The following is a 22,719-nucleotide window of genomic DNA, read 5'->3' on the forward strand; positions in this document are numbered from 1 at the left end:
TGAGTGGCCAGTCAAAGTCTTGACTTGAACCCAATAGAGATGCTGTGTCAAGACCTGAAATGAACAGTTCGTGTTCTGAATTAAAGCAAAGAAGAGTGTGCTTATGGGGGCAATTACCTTTTCACAAGGGCGGTATGGGTGTTTGATAACTGCTTTCATTAAGTAAATGAAATCATTTTTTAAAATGTGTTCTATGAACTCGGTTTCCCTTTGTCCATAGATCTGAAACCTGTAATGTGCCTGTGCTTGCAGTGGTGCTGCCACTGGGTGGCAGCAGAGGAGATTCTCCTCGCTCTCCCATTACCGGCTAATTGCTGATTCGGGCCACCTGGAGTCTACCCTTTATAGGGACCTCACTCCCTCTGCTTGGGGCTCTTGCATTGCACAAGCAGCCGGTAACGCTCTGGGTATTGTGAGAGCTTGATGTGACTTACTTGATGGCTATCTGGTACGGGAGCTAAACACGTAGCAACCGGGGCACTTGAGAGTGGTCACTGTTCATAGAGGGTATTTGTGGATAGAGTTATCTCCAGCTAGTTTCAGGCTTGAGCTGAGAGATCTTACTTAGCCTACTTAGGCGTGTGTTGTGTTTGGTTCTCAGTCAAGAGACTTTCGTCCTGTTTTTGAGGATTGCCTTTTGTTTGGCCTTTTGCCAGGGTTTATTCCCCTTTCCTTTCCCCTACCTCACTCAGTGGTTGACTGCTGTTCGCAGTCAGCTTTTAGACTCCCCGTGGATTTATTGTCCGCTTCTGACGTTGCTCGCCAACCCCAACCTTACAGAAACCATTCAGTATGACAAATATACAGTGATAGATGAAATCAGGAAGGGGGCAAATCATTTTTCACAGCGCTATATATTGGTGTTTATATCCGTTCTAAAAACAAATTTTTAACTTAAAATTTTTTTTTAACAATGGACTTTAGCATTCCTGAAAGATGCACTAGTTTGGAAACTCTGTTCTTTTTATTCAGTTTAAAATGTCAATTTCATTTGTTTTGCTCCAGCTATGTAAAGCACTTAGCAGCTAACCTAAAACAACTACAAATGATAGAATATATATATTACAAAATAAAATTACAGTTTACAAACTCTGTAGACTGGGCACAACTTGTAAAAATTTGTGTAGGGAGATTTTTCCTTCCTGGCCCAGCCAAGGAATTCCTGACACTATTTAAACCGTCAGCTCATTTTGAATTAGAACTCAAGCCAATAACCGAGCAGTAGTTTCGTGGTCAGGTTAAAATACAGGGCCTGTATTTGAGCCAAAAAAAAAGTTAAATATACTGGCCCTCACCTTGAGAGTAATTTTCTCTAATTTTCTAATATTTATCACAATACATAGTGAAAATAAACATTGTTTTCAAATTTAAAATGACTCTGCAGTTCACTTCAAACACCAAATGGTGTTTTGCAGATATAGATAGAGAACTTGGTTTTGACACAAGAAATATAGTTAGCACCATTTATTTTGCATGCAAGACAGAACTGATGATTTTTTTTTTGTAGTTTTTCTTTGACCTGAATGGCTGAACAGTTTGATGGTATGCTGTGTAAGTTGCTCTGGACAAGTGTAGCTGCTAAGTAAATAAACAGTGTAACTGAGTGTTAAGTCTTGAGTGGATGTCTGATGCGAAGTCATTTTGGAACATTCAGTGGCAGGGAAACGGTTTCAGTGCACAGTAAACAGTTGCCTATTGTTACTGTGCAGAATTCCCATCTTCCGAGCATCACATGCGCAGCGGCTCCAGCGCTTCGACGTGCCTAAACATCTGTGGATTTAACACTTCTGGGACACGCTGCCATGTGAAAATCCCACCCACAGCACAGAACATGTCCAGCAGATGGTCCCACTGCTTCCTTCCCCACCCTGTTTGCAAAGCGCAGGTGTAACTGTGAACCCGAGACTATGGATTGGTGTTCATACAGCACCTTTCATCACCGAATCACAAAGTGTGTTACACTCACGGGAGGGGATAATCCCTCCCTCAAACTCAAACGTGCCAATCCTGTGAATTTCATACAAGACACACGCCACCCTTGGTGTAAAATAAAACACAATAGTTATTTATTTATAAATAGTGATGTATAAATACAGTATAAAAGAGTGAAAGCAGTCTCAGGACAAAGCAATCTATACTCTGTACAGAGATGTAAACACAGTAGAATGGAGGGAACAGGGCGGCTCCTGGGGTCACAGCACCAGGCGGTACTTGCAGGCGAACATGATCCAGACGGCGCAGGCCGACTCGGGGTACTCGAACACCCGGACGCGGACCGCCAGCCTGACGTGGTCTCCGCGGCAACACACGATTTCGTCGCAGAACGGAGACCTGAAGAAAAAAACCCAACGGCGTCACGATCGGCTGTAACCCAGCGGTAGCGTTCCCGCTTTGTACTCTCCATTTTGTGCTTTCCTCACCTTTGTATTGATGCACAGTTTCAGAGCGCCGATTCTGAAGCTCTTTATCTTACATTATTACGAAGGCGTACGCTTATTCTTCAATGACTGAAGGGCTATCACATTAGTTTTAAATCAAAATGGATCTCGCTCTTATTTCAGTCCTTAGGTTTAAAAACAGGTGCATAGATCTATGGAATTAAATAACTATATTCATAAAAGGTTTGCACTAAGATTTTATTTAAGATCAGGCTAATATGTTACCCCTTTTGGTGAAATGGGGCTGTATGCTAATGATGATCTCATACACCAAGTCTACAGCATTACCACAGGTGTACAAGCTAATTAGAGCAAGAACAATCAGAGCCTCTTTCTTCAGGTAAGCAATAAACAAGTACTTAACTATCCAATTAGTTAGCATTATATAAAATTTACATAGCCAGTGACAAAAAGCTAGGAAGACTGATGCATCTACAAAGCAGCAACAATTAGCATGGAGTGACTGCTGTTTCTTGTCTACGATGAATGATTTGTATTTTAACCAATAAACAGATATTTATCAGGGACAAGGATTCAAATCCTGGAAGATTTACAATCAGCTGATTTTCATAACAGACAATAAATGGCGCACTTCAGTGCCAGTCTTCAGGGCTTGGGACTGCCAATTCCCGATTGTTCATTACTCTGTAAACATCACTACATTACATTATATTTATTTAGCAGGCGCTTTCATCCGAAGCGACGTACAAATGTGCACTAAAGAGCAGCAGCTCCGTCTGAGCTCTGACAAAATTTGTCACAGCTCATCTTTTAATTTCAATTGATAAGACTCCTTACCTGGTGTGCGGGGTGTACATTTCTGGTTAATTGAAAGACAAGTCTGAAACCTGCAGGGCTGCAACCTGCAGGGCCCAAAATTGCATACAACTGGTGTAAGTGCTGACTAATGTAGGCTAACATGGGAATGGCTCGCTCTAAGCTGAAAAGGAACCAACGTTCTCACATCCTCCAAATCCTGGGGTCTCTGCCCTCTGCAAACTTCTCTCTAATCTAGGGGCCCCCACCCGAGTCTGAGGGCTGCAGGGTCAGCAGCCTTAGATTGTCACCCTAAATATTAGCAACCAATTCAGAGCCCAGAAACCATGTAGGGAGAGAACTGTAATGTACTACTCTAACTGAGCAACAACCCCAACCAGCAGGCGTTGCTGCTCTCGCAGACTGGTGTTGGGCCAGCCTGAGGTCCTCCCAGCGTACCTGAGGCTGGTGGCGAAGGCCCTCCGGGCGTTCCTGTGGGTGAAGTGGATGGGGAAGCCCTTGAAGGTGTGCCCGTCGGGCACCGCCCTCCTCACGGCGTCCTGGAACTCCTCGTTGCCGCAGGAGACCCCGGTGCAGCGCTCCAGCTCGTAGGCCGCCAGCGCCGCCGACAGCAGGTAGGACAGGTGGTCGTCCCACGCCGTGGCCACGCCCAGGTCCTGCCGCGCGCGGAGCGGGGGAGTTCAGTGAGCGGCAGGCGGAGCAGGGCGTCGCGTTTTTAAAAACCAGGTTTTAAAAACCAAACTCTTGTCAAGGAACAGAAAACGTAATAAGGCTTTTTCATTCCCTTTTTAAGAGAGAACAAACAGACCACCCTCCTTATGTTTTATTTATTTTGTTTGACCTGACACGTCAGGGAGAAGTGGCGGTAACTAAAAATATACACAGAGCGCACATTGGTGGAGGATTCAAACCACCAGCACGGAGAGGGTTGGTGGGAGAGAGCAGGGGGCAGAGGGAGGAGTCTTGTATATGGCGCAGGAGTGGGCTGCACCACACATCTTGCCAATGAGCTGTTCTTTAATAATAATAATGCCCTATTAAGTTCTCAGTAAGTGTGGAAAGATAAGGTTAAATAAACAGGACATGCATGACAGGATTCAGAAAGAGCACTAAGAAGTGAGCCCTGCATACTGTGCACTATTCACCCACAAATGCATCACAGAAGAACTGCTGCTTCATGCCTGCGGCATGTGGCCCAGATGCACATCTCAACTGGAGCCACAACCTTCCACGGAGAGACACAGGGACGGCGGTGGGCAGGTATGGGCTGACCCATTTTACCTGATTTATAACCCAGAGGTTTAACGAACCCACCCTGACCGATCGCACCAGCGAAACCGTGAGAGCGTTGACGGCGACACCTGTTGCGCTGGCTGGCCAGTGACTTCAGATAGCAAGCATCTACATTAGCTCCTGAGCGCTCAATCAATTTCAGCTTAGGCTGGCTACGGGAACTGTCAAACCCTGATTGCACAGCACGGAGAGGGTTGTGTGGTGTAGAGCCAGCAGGGGGCAGTATGGAACTATAAGTGACTGGCCACTGTAATTTAAGACTTCCTTTAGATTTATTAATATACTCATGCTCCTAAGTAAATATACAAAATTAAACGGAAAAAATAAAACGTATTTTCCCAGAAAAACAAAATGCCTTTGGTGTGGTAGGCATACAGGCATGTGTTCAGGCTTAATCCGTTAAAGAGTAGGTTTTTTGGAATGTCTTCTCAAAATTTTCAGTGTTCTTGAACACTGTTTTCAATTACCAGTAGTGACTGTGTTCAGTTAAGAACATTCTAATCACGTATTTGCAATCTTACACCTTAAAGCAGTGGTGCCCAATCATGTGGCACAGAGAGCCAAGAGTATGCAGGTTGTCATTTCGAACAATCGCTACATCTAATTAATTTCACTAATTAACACACCCTCAACCAGAGAGGAGGGAACCAATTAGTGAAATCAGCAGGCGAAGTGATTGGCTGGAATGAAAAGCCTGTTTACTCTTGGCCTTCCACGGCACACGATTGGGCGCCGCTGGCTTAAAGGGTTAAATCGCGGGATGGTCACACAGCGGTCAGGAGACGGCGCGCCCGGGCCGCGGTTACCTTCCTGTGCTCGGTCAGCAGGTGGCGCAGCTCCAGCTCCAGCTGGTTGCTGGCGGCGACGGGGTCCAGCTGGGAGGCGCAGAGCGGCGGCAGGGGGGGCAGGGAGGTGGTGGAGCCGGGGGCGCAGACGGAGCGCACCGCCTCCTGGCTCATGGCCTTCCAGCGCGCGCCGTCGCGGAGGTCGAACACGCACAGCTCCACCGCGTCCGACGGCTGGCAGTTGGCCAGGAAGGCCTCGTGGTTGAAGACGCAGCCCACCGTCCTGTACGGGTGCGAGGGCTTGGGCTGGGGGGCCAGAGGGGGGGCGTCCGGGTCTATGGGGCGGTGGAGGTACCTGCGCCAAATAAACCCCCAAAACAGGTCAAAAAGAGGTTCGACAAAAACAACCACCACATCTTTAACTTTGACTCAGAGTGAAACGCAAGCGTTAGCTTTTCCACCCCCACATAAACACAGTTTGTGGAGTTCATTCTGGTTCATTCACAGTTCAAAACTGCATGTCACGGGGAATAAAATAGCCCATGCTTGTGAGTAAAATCCCACACACACACACCAACAGCCGCAGAGTGAGCGATGTGAGCGGGAGCCTTTCCGACAGACCCGTTATTGCATCTTATCTCTGGGCCCGAGGACGGGCCCTGATCACCTCTCATCCCTTAAACCACTCAGCCTAATGGACATTCCAAGAAGACGCGCCGCTTCAACGTTTACCAGTATCCATGAGCGTCAGTGCACGTAATATGATGCTTCCATTTACATGCAGCAAAGAGAAATTAACTGGTAACCAGCTCCAGGAGTTCCAGCTCCTCTGTATGGCTGTTATTGTTCATTTGAACATAATCCCAAAGGTCCAAATCCAATAAATATTATATGTACAGTACTTTACAGGCAAAAATCTGTTTTATTATTATTATTATTTATTTTTTTGTAGCCAAGTAAGTGACCTGAGAACTCTATCCTCTTTTGGAGTCATTGCCTGGAGAATTAATGTGGGAATGCAATGCATTGCGTAGCCAATCAGATTTAAGGGATCATTAGGTGGCCAAGTGGGAGCTAGTTTTCTGAGAATTTTGTCAGAACACTGGGGTTAACATTGCTACTCTTCCGAAAAGTGACACAGGATCTTTAATGTCCACAGTCAGTTGGAACATTGAGCGGGTTTAACGTTTCATCTGATGGACGGATTGGTGCCTTTTTCAAAGCTGAAACAGCTGTGTTTCTCCCTGAAAACAGGATTCTGCTACTTTCAGAATCTGTGCATATTGTACACCCATAAAGGCTTAATAAACTCTTAATAACTGCATTGTACACAGTCATAAAACACGAGGTTGGCTGACATCAGCGTTAGTAAATGTGCTATTACGGAGGGGCCAAGGTTGGCACATTGTAACCTTACGCATTAATTTTTATTTAATATATACATTCTTTATACAAAATGGTAATTTAATATATAAAAAGTATATAAAAAAACAGCAACAAAACCGATTTCCTCAGATGGTTGCAGAACTGGGCTTGCACGATGGAGCTTCATTCCCAGGTTCTATAGTACCCTTGAGCAAGGTAATTAACCCAAAGAGCTTCAGTAAAAAAAATATCAAGCTGTAAAAATGGATTGTATGAATCTAAGCTGTGACACTGGATAAGAGTGTCGGCTAAATGCATAAAAAACGATTTTCAAAAATGTTTATTTGACTGACAAATGACCATGCTTTTCAAACATCTAGACTTTCGACAGAAATCTTGGGCAGCTTCCAAAAATCATATTTAAGAACATTCATAAACCTTCACCAAGCATCAATTTTTTCAAAGATTATTTATTATTTAAATTATTCTGTTATTTAGAATGACATGGTACTTGGGTGGGTGGGGATTTATGTAGATGTGTGTATTTGTACTGTTGTGTTTATGCAATTTTCCTGCAAATATATTATCGTGAAATTTTTTTACATGTTAAAAAAAATAAATAAATATGCCACAGTATTCTCCAGAGTAGAATACTAGCAGGTTCAGAGCTTGGTGGTTATGCCCTTGATACATGCAATGCACTAAGGTAACCATTAAGGTGACCTGCACTGTGGTCTGAAGGACAGAATGACCTTCTGGTGGCAGTTTTAAATAACGAGGGTCACCTGTGTGCCGTCAGGCTCTCCCAGAAGGTGACGGAGCCGTCGGTGCCCAGGGTCATGACCCAGGCGTGGGGCGTGGCCTTGGCTTTGGTGCCCACGCACACGTAGGCGTCCAGTCCGAAGCCCAGCAGCAGGCTGCACAGCAGCGTGGCGTGGTCCTCACAGTCGCCCTGGAAACGGTCACGGGTAGGGGGTGATCAGGAGGCCAGATGGAGAGAGACAGTTTTTGAGGGAGCTCTGCCAGGACACCGGAATTAACGACGACCCTACACTTCGCAGGAGAATCTTTAATGGCCGCATGGACTAAGGACCTCAGGAAGTATGGACCTCAGCTTAATCTAGTCCATAGGACTGTGGCTTCTACAGCAGAACATCCCCATCCCTGGGTGGGGCGCTGGATTTCCACTTGGTCCAGAGGGAAGAGCACCCCCTACTGCCCCACCAACACCTCTTCCACATGGTCTCCCATCCAAGTACTAACCAAGCCCACACCTGCTTAGCTTCATTAACAGGGTAGAGTGGTACAGCAACTGGAACGGTAATGAGAAGGAATGGGGAAAAAGCTAGCGAAGTTCTGATAAAGTTCTCATGAAAATCGTCTGGGGAAACTGCTTCATTTCAACTTCGTCGTCTACACCCTTTCCAAAGAACTCGGCTGCATTTTCTCACATTTAAATACCTCAGCTGGCCGAGCCTCCTGAAGATCCAGAGAACTTCAGAAGCATCACAGCTCATCGGTGGTGGGCACGGACCGCCGTATCCGTTTCTGAATTTCATGCCAACTCTGAACTGCCCAATGCGCGAGACCATTTACACGATCTGACATCTCAGCCAAATCTGATGATGACCTCGTGAGCGTCGCGCCCGACGCCCGCTCTAGCGTCCGTGTACGAAACGTCGTGCCCGTGCGTTGACTGCGAGCGAACCTTGCTGGTGTACGCCGCTGACCAGATAAAGGAGCCAGGGCGAGCGGGGGACAGAGAACAGAGAACGCGGCCGTCCAGGAGCAGGCGAGCCCTGCCCTGCGGCGCTTCGCTCGGCGGGCCGCCGTCCGTTTAATATTTCATAACTGCCGCCGGACGGGAAAGTGGCCGGCTTCCAGGCGGCCCGGCCCCGCGGAGCGGCGGGCTCCTCCTCCTGTAATGGAGGCCGCGCTCTTCTTGTAAAGAGGAGAGGGCGGGAGCGGGCGGGGAGACGGATGAGTCCCAGAAGCGCTGAATACGGACAGCGCGGTCAGAGAGAGGGGCAGGAACAGACACTAAATTAATTTACCTGGAATGGAGCCCATAAATCAAACGTGACAAGCCTCATTACTTTTTATGGGAGTGGTGTGATCGACTTCTGAGAAAGGGGGGGTGGGGGGGGTGGGGAGAAAAAAAAGAAAGGAAAAAAAGCAAAGCTTTCGCAGGGGCCGTAGCCAAGAACTTCCAGGAAATGGCTCACTTTTCCAGGATGTTTTAGCGAGTCTAGCGCAAAGATGATACGCATACACAAACACATCACTGCCAGAAAAAACATGCTGAAATAAGATCTCATTTTCACACACGTATAAATCATGGCATCAAAAACTTCACAAAAACAGAAGTACTCTGCCGAGAGAAGCGTTCATGTAAACTTGTTTTCCCACCAGATATTTTCCAACTTAAGTTTTTATCTATTAGTGCTTTGAAAAGCCTTATATCAAAAATCAATCAACATATAAAATGTTTATACTAGGTGTGCACCTAGTATAAACATTTTATATGTTGATTGATTTTTTTATTATAGGTCCGAAATTGTGAACTAAAAAAGTACTAAATAGAATGTTACAGTTCCTAAAACCCAGAAGTAAGTTTGCGTCGTTGGTTGCCTTGTCAGATTTCCAATGCATTTTTTCTATAGGGTTTGCGTTTTTGCCGAAAATAAGGTCTGTGGTGAACGTAAGCCTAAGAGAGCTCCACGTTTTGTTCTACGAGATTAATTACACCCATTAATATCATCACCGTGGATTTCGATGCCGTTATGCGCTTTTAAAGAGTAAGTTGCTCACAAGTTGCTCCATTGAAACTACAACAATGGTCACATTCTGGCAAACGGCACTCAAGTTTACATACTAGCCCACCTGCACGCGACAACCGTTGTAGTTTCTACATAGCAACTTCTTAGCAATTTACTTTTTCAAAGCACATAACGCCTCCTAAATTCACGGTTGGGATATTAATGGGAGTAATTTACCTTGTAGAACAAAACGTGAAACTCTCTTCGACATACGTTGACCAAATACCTTATTTTCGCCAGAAAAAGAACAGCCTGATGGGAAAATGAATTGGAGATTTGCAGAGGGAACCCATGGTTAGCCTATGAAAAGACATAATCACTGTAACACTCTATTTGCTTCATAATCTATGCCACAGGTCATAGGTCAAAGGTCAGGAAACAGGGAGGACCCTTCATTTTATTATTTGTATTTAGGACAATGTATCCCCTCATAAATTAGATTTTGCACAACTTTTTCAGGATGGGTGTAAAATTTATTTTATAGTCAAATTCCCAAAAGACTGGGAGACAGTAGATCAAACTGCAGGGAAGGAATCATTCCTGGTATCAATTTCAAAATCATTTCTGTCAAAATGAAAATACAGACTTGGGTGTTCTTGCCAGGGAATACAAATCTAAAATGACTTATGACAAGGACATACTGTGCAAGCCAGTGAATTAGCCAATTTGGTGTCAGTATCAGCACACTGACATTGCGGAACTTGACAGTAAATGGCATCAAGCCTGTGATTTCAAACACTACAAAATTGCAAACAGGGAAAATTTTCACTCGCTGTAACACACACACACACACACACACATACACACTTTTTATTCCACATTTATCTTTTCCTCCCCCAATTCTGTACTGCCCAATTGCTCATAAGGTTGTAGGCTCATCCTATTGCTGCAACCACCTCCGTCAACCTGGGAGGGTGCGCTGGCACACACATTCACTCAAGTGCCTTTTCTTCCTCTTCCTTTCCCTCTACTGTCTACGAGCGGATCTCTACAAGCGGGAATTTTCCTGTTTTGCGCTGTTGCCCGTAATTTTTCCAGGTCTATTCCAAAGACAACATAAGACCGCTTTCCAGGAACAGAAGCGGCCGAAGCCTGTGGGAAGAGCCTCACCTTGCTCCTGCAGAGGAACGCCAGGAGAGTGCACCACTGCTCCTGTTTGGCCCCGCCCCCCACCACGGGGGCCCGCTCCATCCCCAGCAGGCTGACGAAGCGGGCCGCCTGCCGGGGGCCGTCCAGGAGCCGCCCCGCCCGCAGCACGCGCACGTACGAGCACACGGGCCGGTTCACGCCGTTCTCGTCCTGCGCGCGGCACAGAGAGAGAGAGAAGATCAGATATCATCCATCCATCCATTATCTATACACACTTACCCTGAGCAGGGTCGCGGGGGGTGCTGGAGCCTATGCCAGCACGCACTGGACGAGGGGCAGGAATACACTCTGGACAGGCCGCCAATCCATCGCAGGGCAAAGATAAGATACCGTAACATAATATAACATAATGACGAGAACAGGTCGCCATTTTCCTGACTAAGTTGTACCTAGTGCTCTGCTTAGCTACAGACTAGATTGTATATAACTCTATATAAGCTTTAAATTCAGAGCGATTCAACTCTTACTTAGCGCCTGGCAGGCTATTCCACACATTGACTACTACCTGCATGAAAATAATCTTCCTAATGTCTGTACGAAATTATATCACTTGAAATACAGTAGATATAGATAGAGAGAGAGAGAGAGAGAGAGAGAGCAGGGTATCAGGGACCAGGACATGCTAACCGCCGTGAGGCTAGAACGCGCTGCTCGTTTGGCGTGCTAACCTGCGCAAAGATCTTGACCAGCTTGGTTTGGTGGGAAGGGCGAATCTCCAGGAACTCCCTCCACCACTGCTTGGCGTAAACCAGGAAGAGACGCTCTTTCTCTGCTGTTCTCTTCCGCTCCAGGGATTGCTGGGAACAAGGAACTGGGTTTCAGTCAGAGTAATGCAGTGACTTTCACATACTGAAAGCACACTAAGACAGGCCACATACAGAGGCGTAGAGCGCAAATATAGTTAAAATAAATAGCTTATAGCTGAAATGATGTTCAAATATCATCCAAAACAAGTGAAATCTCAGGTGGAATGACATAGGAAAGAAGTCTCTACAGTGGACTATATTTACCATGCTGAAGTAATTTTGGTGATAGCAAGAGCAGGTGGAGACATACATTTGCATCATATTGATTGTTTTTCCACTGAACACAGAATTCCGTCACAGAAAGGCATCCCTGTTCTCGACAGCCCAATTCAGTGATTCTTTCTAAGGAAGTACTGGACACTAATATGAAAATCACTACAACAGCATTACCAAAACATATGCTTTGAAGGGCTGTCACACTGGCAAGATACACTCTATATTCCACACAACCTAGATGTACGAAAGTACCGTTTCATTTCAGAGATAAATTATTAGGTAAAAGGCAGTGCTCCATACGAAAATTCTGGGGCTGATATTAATAACTGATATTTGACTGGCCATACTGGTGCTGCCCTGTCATACAAGACAGCCCAAATGAAAACTGCAACCAAGTTTCCACATTCATGGAATATGTAAACGAACACAGACTAATGAAGGAAGAACATAACAAAGGCTGTTTGTATAACAATATTTAAACTAGCTGACTATATTATTCAGCCAAGAGCTACCGTATGTCTTGTTGACTTGTTTGTGAGTTTGGCTGGTAAAAATGTTAAAAGGAGAAATAAATAATAAATCAATGAAGTTCAGATGACAGTGATTAGCCTGTTCTTTGAGCCTCACATTTAAAAAATGTATTTACAGCATCAGCTGTAGATGAATTTACACACATCTGCAGCATCATGTTAGCCATGTTCTCATTTTATTGGCAGACACCAATAAGTTCATTTTAAGTAATAATCGGCCAACATCAATAGAACCGATATCATCGTGCAGCCCTACCGGTATGCATATAGAGACAGTGTAGAGCAGCTTAAATTAACTGCAGCATTGCTCAGTGCTGCCAGGCGGAGAAGAGCTTCAGCATATGGACAGAACACCTCTTATAACATAACCTGACAGGACGTGCAGCAGCACCATGTTGCTGACCTGAGTTGCGATGACGTCTGGGGTCAGTGTCTGCGTGAGGGGAGGGTAGAGCTCCAGCTTCACATTCAGAACGCCGACTGGAACTTTACACTCGCTCCCTGGTTAGGGTCAAACAAACATAACACAGCAATACTCTCAGCTACCATCATCAGTTACCCCTCTCAGAAGAGTAAGACAGACATTACACTCAAAGAGTTTACCAGTCTCTGGGTAATTCATAAAATCTCATCACTGGTGATGGCAGTATTACCTTCTATACCTTATTTTAAACTTGGAACATGGCATGTATTACATGGAACTTATTATGCATTTTACACATGTATTAGCTACATGTGGAGTATTGTTTTTTTCAATATCACAATACTTGAAGCCTTAGTTTACATTCAAGCATATACTGCTGACATTCATTTACCATATACTATTTAATCTTATAGAAAATAAACTTTGTGCCAGAGAAGTTAATGTGCATGATTTTAGTTTAAACCAAGAGATTTATCTTTATACCTACCTACTCCCAGCAGTTCTACTGCCATGCTGGTTTTCCCATTGGGCGCGCTCAAGACAGACCGCCAATCCAGGAAGTAGGAGGAGACTAGCGTGGTTTCACTGGAGGGGTCAGTTTTGATCAGTACCATGTGCACCGGGTCGCTGATCGAGAGCATGGTGGTGGCGTCCGCCATTCTGCTGCCATCGCCTGGGCCCCAGTCAAGCGCAGCCGTACAAACAATCAACAAAAGGCTTTCAAATTCTGCTCTAACAAGCTCTTTCGGTCAAGGTGAGGTCAAGGATTCCTCCAGTAGGACGAACCATGACACACAGCCCTGTACTGACAATCATATGTCATCTAGTGATGTACGATTTCAGATAGTACTGTCCAACCTCCTTGGGTTGCCTGGTATCCAGATTATTCATGTTATACATCCTTGTAAATGGGCATGAGGTAGAAATATTATCTTGACAATCATATATGCTATAATCATATATGTTGTTAGACACAGCAAGGCCCTCAGAACTCCTATGGTTAAAAGCCTAAAAATCATAATATATTGAAAAGAAATTCTGTGAAAAATTCCACTTGTGCATAAAGCTGGAATTTATAATTGTGTGTAAATCTAGAATGTACAAGTCATGTACGTGTGCTAAAACTGCACCTGACTATTGTAAGCAGTGGCAGCACTGGGTGAAAGGATGCTGTTTAAAGGAATGCTCATTAATGCAGGCACACCAAACGTGGTGACCTAACAGTTTGGACAGAATTTCAAATAATACCATTTTATATTTTTTTTATACTCTGGTATGTGCTATTAACTAACATTAGCCCGACCCTACATTCTACAGGAAATGGTTTGTTAGCCAAAATTTTCACAATTAAATGAATTCACTTATACAATTAAATGCAATTCCTCATTTTATTTTACTTACATCCCACACCTTGTATCTTTAACCTCCTCTGCCAGACGTTTCGGTTTTACTGAAAATTGTTGAACAGGAATCTTACTCCTTATCCTAATAATGTGAGTGAATGCTGTGCAGAACGAATTGCAAACAAACTGAATTTTCCTCATTGAATTTTAAGTCATTTTACCACAGCGTACCCAGGCTGTCTTTGTGAACTTCCAGAAGGAAGCCCTCCTGCAGGTCAGGCTCGCAGGCGCAGGGCACAGGTTTGGAGCGGAAACGCTGGTTCCTGAAGTTGAGGTAGAGGGTGAAGGTAGAACAGACCTGGCCAGGTAAGGGTTCCGGTTCCTGGAGGTGCTCCAGAAATGCTTTACCCCCCAGAACCTGCAGGTATAGGCACCTCCTCGTCGGATCAATGTTGGCTGGGAATTAAATTTGGGTCAAAATGACTATTTGTATTGGGCAAATAAAAAACAAACAGCCAGTTTATTTTGGTATGATGGGTCAATTATGTAGAAGTTAAATGAAGCAAATTTTTGAAAAAATTTGAACAGCCCAAGTCAAAAAACACAAGAATTGATTAAATAGTTTGAGTACAATTTTTTAACGGTAGTCAGCAGATTGTTTTATTGTCAGTTTTAACATTTTCAAAGGATACACTGCCCATGGGAATAATAAAATGAACTCACTTTTCTTAAGCTGTGTTGCCTCCCTATCAACAAAGTGTGTTGCAGGCTTGTGTGTTGCAGGAGATGGACCAGCCTCTGTGGCTGGCACTTCCTGACATAAGAGACCAGAAAGGATTTACTTTCATGTTTACACGATCTTTCATGGTTCAATATGCTTTAATATGCATTTTCAAACATTAACACAATTACTCTTTGAAACATCATTTTCTTATTGTGCTTAACTGGTGTTCAGTGACAGAAAAGAGTTCGCTGGCAATCGTGTGAATCACCTGTGAAAAATGCAGGTCCCTCATTACTTCATCTACGATTCCCCTGTGTTGTAGAGCTCGCATGAAGTCTTCTTCGGAAAGTGGGCGGTGTCCAGTACCAAACTCCTGTCTTACAGTCTCAGCCAGTACATCGCGAATTTTCCCATGGATGTCCATCTAGTCGTAGAATGCAATATTAAACAAATGCAACATCTCTGTATTTCGCAGGTTTTGTTTGCTCATAAAGTGTACTTGACAGCCAAAGTTATCTGTTGTGTCTAAGGTAACGGTGAGTAGCATCGCGTTACCTGTTCCTGTAGTGAAATAGCTCGACTATTCACATTAAGTACGACGAACAAATACAGCTTGTTAGCTGGCAATAGACGATAAACTCATGGCTATAGATTTTGATTAAATAATAATGGTACAATTAACTGTGATTAGACGTTACTGGTTAGCAATAACTTATCGCAAATCAAAAGTATTGCCAGCGATGCTTGAGATCAGACCAGAAACTAGCTAATTTTTCAAGTGGGAATTTCTCACTCTTGTCAAATGGTTGTGAATGATCTGCTTAAGCTCGGAAGCCTTCTCCGGGGGTAGAGACATATCCACAGCAGATGAGAAGCATCGGGTAGCTAACACTAGCTAGATAGCTTGTAAATGCTGCAGTTCAGATGACTAGTCGCCAATAGAATGTTCCAGTGGTCGCAAGTTTGCAAGCTTGTTAATAGTTAGCTAGTAAGCAATTTCATTTAAAAGATACATGCACGACTGCGAGTTCACAAGTGTGTGTATGATTAAAAATTAAAATACAAAAAACATAAATGCGAGACAGCAGCGCTAACTCAAAATTATCCCTACATTAACTATCTATTTATCTAAACCTCCCTTTTCACAACTGTCAGTTTAAACTGTGGCGGAAAAGTAAGCGGGAATGCACTCCATATGAAGCCTGAATCATTTTCCAAAACATTTGAAAAATAATCCAATAGTGCATATTTATTTTAATACATACTTATAAAATGATTATGTTAGTTAATTAATAATCTTGATGGACATAAATTATTATTGTAATTTAAAAATAGTTTGACATTTTTATCAGGCATTATCTAAAGCGCCCTACAACTGAACAATACGTCATGAAACGACTCGGCACAAGAAGGACCCAAAGGTGCATGGAGGAAAAGTAAAACAAGTGGTTTCCTTATGACATTATAGATAACGAAGTTTTAAACAGTTTCGTTATATATAGGGGCTTTCAAATTTTACTTACATCATGTTTATACCTATTGAAAACACTTCACCCTGCTTCAAAGAATTTACCTTGGTTATGGTATGTTAAGCGCCGTGCCATTCGATAACGAAACTATTCATGCTCCATTGTCATTACCGACAATAATTGATTGGCTTACTTATCTATGTGTTTTTTATTTTTTACAAATTGTGTCTTATGTAATATATTCGTTTAATGCTTTCTCTGATTTATCTCACAATTCGTGCGTTTAAACAGCCTGCTGTATCCGTGGGGAATGTTGGCCAACTTGCGACAGACCTCATAATTTCCACCCTCAACATGCCTCGAGTAGGGTACTTCCACACCGACTGCCTTATTCCCTTGGCAGGGAACAATCCTTATGCACCATCCGCAGATAATTCAGCTGAATTGTGCACGACCGCAGAAGGTATGTATGGAAGTTGGCTACATCCATGACTGTAATAACATCGCCATCCTATTGTAGATGTTCTTATTTTGGTTGTTAATGTTAGGCCTAAGTGTTGCCAATGAGCTGTCATGTAATATGTAACTTTTATGCAGTTTACTCTTTGCCTGACTTGAAGTTGACTGTGCTGCAGATTCGGTCCCCAATCATTCAGGTAATACCGACATCTATTCAACGTGAACATTTTTATGTACTGTAAACATCACATGTAAACATATCGACAGTTAAGTTGAGCTGTCATTAATGAGTCTACACTGGTAATAGTTATGTCAAGCTGCTAATAATGTTAGATAACGAAGGATTGAAATTGAGCCCTTTGTCTTGAAAATTCCTACTTAAACGCAACTTCAAAATTCTCAGTATATTTCCTCCCTTTCCTTTAGACGAAGCGTAAACAATTTCGTAAGCTGATTACTTCCTGGATCAAGTCTAGTGGCTTTGCTCGAACGGTTTTACTGTCCAGCAGTCATGCTTACCAGAGGGATGACCAGCAGATTCACAGGTATAAAACTAGCTCTTAATTTGAACGTTTATTTTTATATCGGTTGTAGAGTTGCTCTGGCCTTACAGTCATTACTTTCATGGCATTGATAATGCCAAAACGCTCCATGCCATTATGGTTTCAAGTGCTTTGATTACTGTTTGTTTAACAAAACTTGTGATGGGCTTAGAGGTTTAAAACCATTTTTCACTACTGTACATTTTGCTAGCTAACTCCATCACTTAGTTCACTACTGCCTATCAATTGGCTTATGTTCATTTTTAATGTAGGCTAAAACTGCTCATGGGTTTTCATACATTGCCGAATCATTCACATTCAGATATGATTCTATCAAATTTCAGTTGACAATTTTTAAAATGTTGCACGCTGAAGTATAACAGCATTGGTACAGCCATTGTAATTTTGCACGTTGCACTTCATTTATCTTTGTTATTTGGAATTGAGATGAATGTTAATTTCCAATCATGGAGTGGGAATTTTTAAATATGCTCGTTCCATGGTTGAAAATGAATACATTAAATATTAAAACAGTGTCTCCTAACCCGTTCGCTTCCTAATGGCCTGTAACTGTCGTAAAACTATTGTCAGTTGTGACTCCAGTGCAATGGCTTCAGTGCTGTTGTTTGCCTAAAGCTGCATGTCTGCACTTATGTAAGTCGCTCTGGATAAGCGTCTACTAAATGTAAATATCATACAATAGCTATGTAAATAAGCACACACGTGCTATATATTTTTTAAAATGACCTCTTAAAAGATGATCCCAGTTTTGTCTCTTCTTTCACAGACAGAAATGGGTCAACAGGTTTTTGTGTCTTCCAGGATTCACAAGGTTTGTATGGAAGTGAGCATATGTGAAAGTGTGAATGTGAGCGTTTCGGTGCTACCTCTCTCTCTCCAGCGCTCCTCTACGGTACCTTCTGAGCCCAGCCATGCAGCGCATTTCCGGCGACGCCCTGAAGGAGCTGGAGTGGAGCGAGATGGAGAGGGTGAAACTCTTCCCCGGGATCAGTGAAACGGAGGAAAGGCTCTACATTCCGGGAGGGGGCGTCACCAAAGGCCTCTACGTAGACTGGTACGTCTGACTTGGACTTCTGCGATTGTTTTCGCTCCAGTTACTAAGGATATACCTGTTATGCGGGATTTGTAAGGAGCTTAAATGGCGCTGTGAACTGCCGCTGTTGCTTTAGCAAGGAAATGAAAAGAAAATCAAAATGGTCCACTGTGAGCGGAAACTTTCTTTTAATCGGACCTTTTGTTTCCAGCTGTTCTGAAGACATCCCACTAGCAGTGGTGTTGACCTTCTGCTCTGAAGGCGACAACATCCCGGACGCCTTCGCCCTTGTCAACCATCTTAACGACTGGCTCCACCTGGTGGGCAAACCTGTAAGTGTCCTTTCCATGGCCGCTGTGTTTGTGGCATGATTGTAGTGGCATGGATAACATGTTCACTTTTCTTCCCTCTCTTTCAGGAAAATGCACGCTCGCAGTGGAAAGCCCCCTGCTCGTGGAGACTGCTTTTCGGAAGTGGCATTCCCCCGGCCATCTTCTGAGGGCGGGGCAGCCTGACCTGTCCTCTCGCAGCCGGCTCCCCCTGCTGCTGACACAGGGAAATGGGCTGTCTGCCCGCCCATGCCCTGCAAAAGGATCAACTGATGGGCTCTATGTAGACTGATATGATCATTTTCCCTTTATATCTCAGTTTTCATCTCCATATTGTGGCTAGCTTTGTTAGGTGCCCATTGTCTGCTCTCTCCATGGCAACCACCTGTGGGATTTGATTTCTGGATCTCATTCAGTAGCACTGGTGTCATGGTGACTGTAATGTAATGCCAATAGTGGCCGTGCACTCAGAATGTAGAGGCTTAATTAAAATATGGATATTATCTTTGGTGGTAGAAAGTATATTTAATTTTGTATCACCAAATCTGAGTTCAGGTGAAAATTGAAATTTTCACAAAAAAAGAAAAATCTTATCGCAGGAGTTCCTGTGTGTACTCGCTGCAGATCAGTTGACCAAATAAATGCATTCGATCTTAAAACACAGGTAGATAATAAAGTGATACGTTTATTTAGGCACACAAAAAACAACCAGATCCTGCCCCAAAGTACCTGTTTTTAATGAGTATATTTTGTATGTTACGTTTGCTTTATCACAAAAATGTATCGACTCCATAGATATTCAATCCTTTTGACCCATGTAATTAATGTATTACATTATGTTGCACTTCGGGTATGTAAATAAACCCTATTGGCTATTGCGCATCATTTGCAATTTTGTAATAAATGGATGTCATTTGAAGTTCCATGTGTCACCATTATAGAATTTTTACTTCTAATTATCTTTGGCATTGCTGTTTTTCCTCAAGTGAGGACACCTACAGGTTCAGTGACTCTCTTCCGTGCCTCTTCCCCTGGGCGATAGATTAAACTGAAGTGGATCCAGTTGTGCTGACACAATCGTGAAGCACAGTGATGTGCTGGTCTTGGCACGGCGGTGTGACTTGTGGCCTGTCTCTTGCTGGAGAACGGCAGCGGCGTTTCTCCAGGTCGTAAAGTCCTCGCGCCGACACCCCCAGACGACGTGCCGCTCCGCGCCCGCTCGGTCCACGCTCCAGCCTTGGCTCGGGCGCGTACAGCTGGCGTCCATCTTGATTATTCCCCAGTCTTTCTCTCTGATGCCCAGTTGAGTTCTTAGGCTCTTTCATGTCCGCGCTGTCTCCCTGTCGCTTTGGGACTGCTCAAATGGGCACGCTTATCCCGCTGAAGTGGATGCTACCAGTGTCTGTCCTGATTTTCCAGTCCACTGACTGGGCTGCATAGTCCTTTCATTACAGTAGTGCACTTGTAGCGGGTGCTGTTTTTGTGTGTGTGTGTGTGTGTGTGATGAGTTTGGGGCGGCAATCCTGACTAAAATCCCTCTCTTCCTGAGCAGCGTGCCAGTAAATTGCACCCCCCCCCCGACATGACTCCCATCCAGACTGGAATGAACGGTCGGTATGTTGGGCAGCAGTATAGCATAATGGTTACGGAACTGGCCTTGCAACCACAGAGCATGTGCATTCGATTCCCAGCTGGGGCGCTGCCAATGTACTGGTGAGCACGGTACTTAATATGAATTGCTTCAGTAAAATATCCAGCTGTCTAAATGGATTGTATGTAAAAGCGTCATCAGGGTTGGTTGCTCTGGATAAGAGTGTCCGCTAAATACCTAAATATGTGTTCTATCATTTTCATTAGGCTTAATGTTCAGCAGGTTAAATCACTCATGACCTATGCACAAGCACTTCACTGATTAATGAAGTGATGCTGTGCTTTGGCAACACTTCCAAAATGCTGCTATCATAAATTTGCCAATATTTAACAATAATTTTATTAAGCAACAAAATAACAGTCTGTTCTACATGAAAAAAGAACACTGACCCGAAGGTCTATTTTTTTGGCAGACATAATTTATTTTTTCTACAGTTGTAAAAACAAGAATGTGTTTGTAAGTATCATAAGCCATGGATTCTGTTCTGTGGGTGTATGCGAGTAGGTGGGTTGTTGGCTCACTTCTTGCTCAACTCAAAATGAATAAAATTCTCAGAAGTGTAAGATTTATGTAAATCTCTTCGGGCTGTCATGGCCAGACACAAAGGCCCAGTTGGAAAAATTATTAAAGTTTTGGAATATAAAAAGAGAGAAAAGATTTCTCTTTAAAATCACTGTGTTGATGTAGTCTGAATTCACTGACAATGAGCATTTATAATGTGCTTTGTTGTGTATCTAAAAGGTGAAGCCAAGTGGAATACTGTGTGTGCTGCAGCTCAAGCTGGAGAAATAAATTGCACTTCTTTTGTTGTTGAAAATTTTATTTTGTTTGAATTAAGAAAACAATAATAATAATAAGCCAATGGCCCACCTACACGTATTCCCATGAAACTGATGTCATGGCTCACTGTGCAATATGCTTTAAGAAAATAAGCTAGTTTTTTGTACCTGGGGAAAAAGTACAGGATATTATTTCTGGCAAAGATCTCTGGACTCATTCTGCTGCTTTACTTAAATATATCTGTTAAATGCAGGCACATTAAATGTGAGAAAATATTGAATAATAAGTGATACTGAATAAAAGTACTCAAATTATGACTTGACAGTTTTGAAATAAATTAGGATTTCAATAAACATCTGTTGTAAATATTTTTCTAGCACAAACTAAACACTTATTTCCCATCAGTGGTGATTCATATGTGCTACATATTACATATTAGGACAGACCTATTATTTTAAACAGCTGTTATTGCTCCCGTAAACCCAAATAATACATGTTCCCAGACACTATTAAATTGGCTGTGATTAAGGACAAGACAAGCCTTTTTGCTTTAATGGTGCCGGTCACTTTGTTGGATTGATGGAATTACTGCTGCCATCAGCCTGTTCTGGAAACATTGAATCAATTCCTGGAAAGGGGGTAGAAATGATGCCCGTGTGTAATTTTACCTGCAGTGATTCCGCTAAGTAATTCAAATCATAACCATAATGAAATTGTGACTCACCGGTAACAAGTGGGTGGCTGAGCATGCGTGAGTGGGGGAGAAAGGGAGCGTGGGGCATTTTGACCTTTTCTAAAGGGAGATTGTAACACCCACTTAATACCCCCCCAACCCACCCCCCAAACCAACACCCTCTTCACCGTGTCTGAAGGGAAACAGCCTGATTTAGCATAAACGGCTACATGCCCGTCAGAAAGCAGCAGAAAATTAGAAATGCGAGTGACTGGAAGGCCCCTTTTGAAGTGTCTGCTGAGTGTGACCTCGTTGCAGCAGTTCACCACAGGGATCGACTTGTGACACATTTCTGGCCTCTGAGTGGGACTCAATCCAATTGAGTGAGGTGGGAGGTGGGAGGTGGGGGTGGGGGGGGTGGAGAAACCAAGAGAAACAATAGTGCGCTTCTGGGAATGGGACACTCGTATATCAACTTGCAGCCTCTTCCTGAAAAGTCACTCAAAAAAGAGCGAATGCAGAGATTCCAGAAAAATCTTTGATCCCAGCCCCCAGAGTGGACAAGTGGATCAGAGCTGGCGGATTAATTGGACGTGGTCCTGCTCGAGGGGACTCACAATACCGAAGAATTGGGTTCACAATTCACATCAGAGCTTTGATCCTGCAGACAATAGGTTTAACACATTTAGCTTTACTGGCAATACTTCTAGACTTACTGTAAATGTCTCTCTGACAGAAGATTCTTTCTGTTATCCTGTCACGGAAGAGTCCTACCATTAAAATATAAACATTTTTTTTTTAGATGATCCTGAAATTGCCGTGTATCCCAGATGACATGCGTCATGGAATCTTTTGCGAATGTCACAGGATACTGTGGTTTCGGATCTGGCGCAATTCCTGGGGTCCTTGCGTTCATTGTTTTTGCACTCTGTGAGCAAGAAAATATGGTATTTTGAGATAAATATTTTTAGAGATCTTTTCTGTCGCCTTCGTGCACTGCTGTTCAAAAGGTCACCGGTGCATTTCTCTGCTATTCCAGATTGCTTCATCTGTCAAGCGCTTCATTTGGTCAATTTGTAAAGCTGTCAATGGA

At 43.5% G+C, this 22,719-nt stretch overlaps 2 protein-coding genes across 2 annotated transcripts; one reads left to right on the forward strand and one right to left on the reverse strand.

Annotated features, from left to right (window-relative positions):
* Window positions 1-2,044: 2,044 nt before the first annotated feature.
* cep76 (centrosomal protein 76) lies at window positions 2,045-15,827 on the reverse strand. The gene is made up of 12 exons (XM_064308630.1): window positions 15,463-15,827; window positions 14,938-15,093; window positions 14,669-14,759; window positions 14,177-14,401; window positions 13,090-13,275; window positions 12,582-12,679; window positions 11,295-11,423; window positions 10,588-10,776; window positions 7,444-7,610; window positions 5,315-5,648; window positions 3,654-3,871; window positions 2,045-2,331 (listed from the first exon to the last, which is right to left on the reverse strand). Exons 1-12 carry the CDS (start codon window positions 15,523-15,525, stop codon window positions 2,193-2,195), a joined length of 1,995 nt encoding a protein of 664 aa, XP_064164700.1. The 5' UTR covers window positions 15,526-15,827; the 3' UTR covers window positions 2,045-2,192.
* Window positions 15,828-16,063: 236 nt separating this feature from the next.
* On the forward strand, window positions 16,064-19,441 carry psmg2 (proteasome (prosome, macropain) assembly chaperone 2). The gene is made up of 7 exons (XM_064308848.1): window positions 16,064-16,252; window positions 16,430-16,601; window positions 16,736-16,794; window positions 17,024-17,142; window positions 18,041-18,214; window positions 18,405-18,525; window positions 18,612-19,441. Exons 1-7 carry the CDS (start codon window positions 16,196-16,198, stop codon window positions 18,690-18,692), a joined length of 783 nt encoding a protein of 260 aa, XP_064164918.1. The 5' UTR covers window positions 16,064-16,195; the 3' UTR covers window positions 18,693-19,441.
* The last annotated feature ends 3,278 nt before the right edge of the window (window positions 19,442-22,719 follow it).

This window comes from Anguilla rostrata, chromosome 1 (assembly GCF_018555375.3).
Source record: "Anguilla rostrata isolate EN2019 chromosome 1, ASM1855537v3, whole genome shotgun sequence".
Lineage (NCBI taxonomy): Eukaryota > Metazoa > Chordata > Actinopteri > Anguilliformes > Anguillidae > Anguilla > Anguilla rostrata.

Coding starts and splice junctions, on each gene's coding strand:
- cep76 (XM_064308630.1), bottom strand. CDS start 15,525: ATGTCTCTACCCCCGGAGAAGGCTTCCGAGCTTAAGCAGATCATTCAC. Junction 14,402..14,668: donor GGCAACACAGCTTAAGAAAA/GTGAGTTCATTT, acceptor TTTAATTCCCAG/CCAACATTGATCCGACGAGG. Junction 3,872..5,314: donor TGCTGACCGAGCACAGGAAG/GTAACCGCGGCC, acceptor CGCGCGCGGCAG/GACCTGGGCGTGGCCACGGC.
- psmg2 (XM_064308848.1), top strand. CDS start 16,196: ATGTTTATACCTATTGAAAACACTTCACCCTGCTTCAAAGAATTTACC. Junction 16,253..16,429: donor AAGAATTTACCTTGGTTATG/GTATGTTAAGCG, acceptor GCGTTTAAACAG/CCTGCTGTATCCGTGGGGAA. Junction 16,795..17,023: donor TTCGGTCCCCAATCATTCAG/GTAATACCGACA, acceptor CCTTTCCTTTAG/ACGAAGCGTAAACAATTTCG.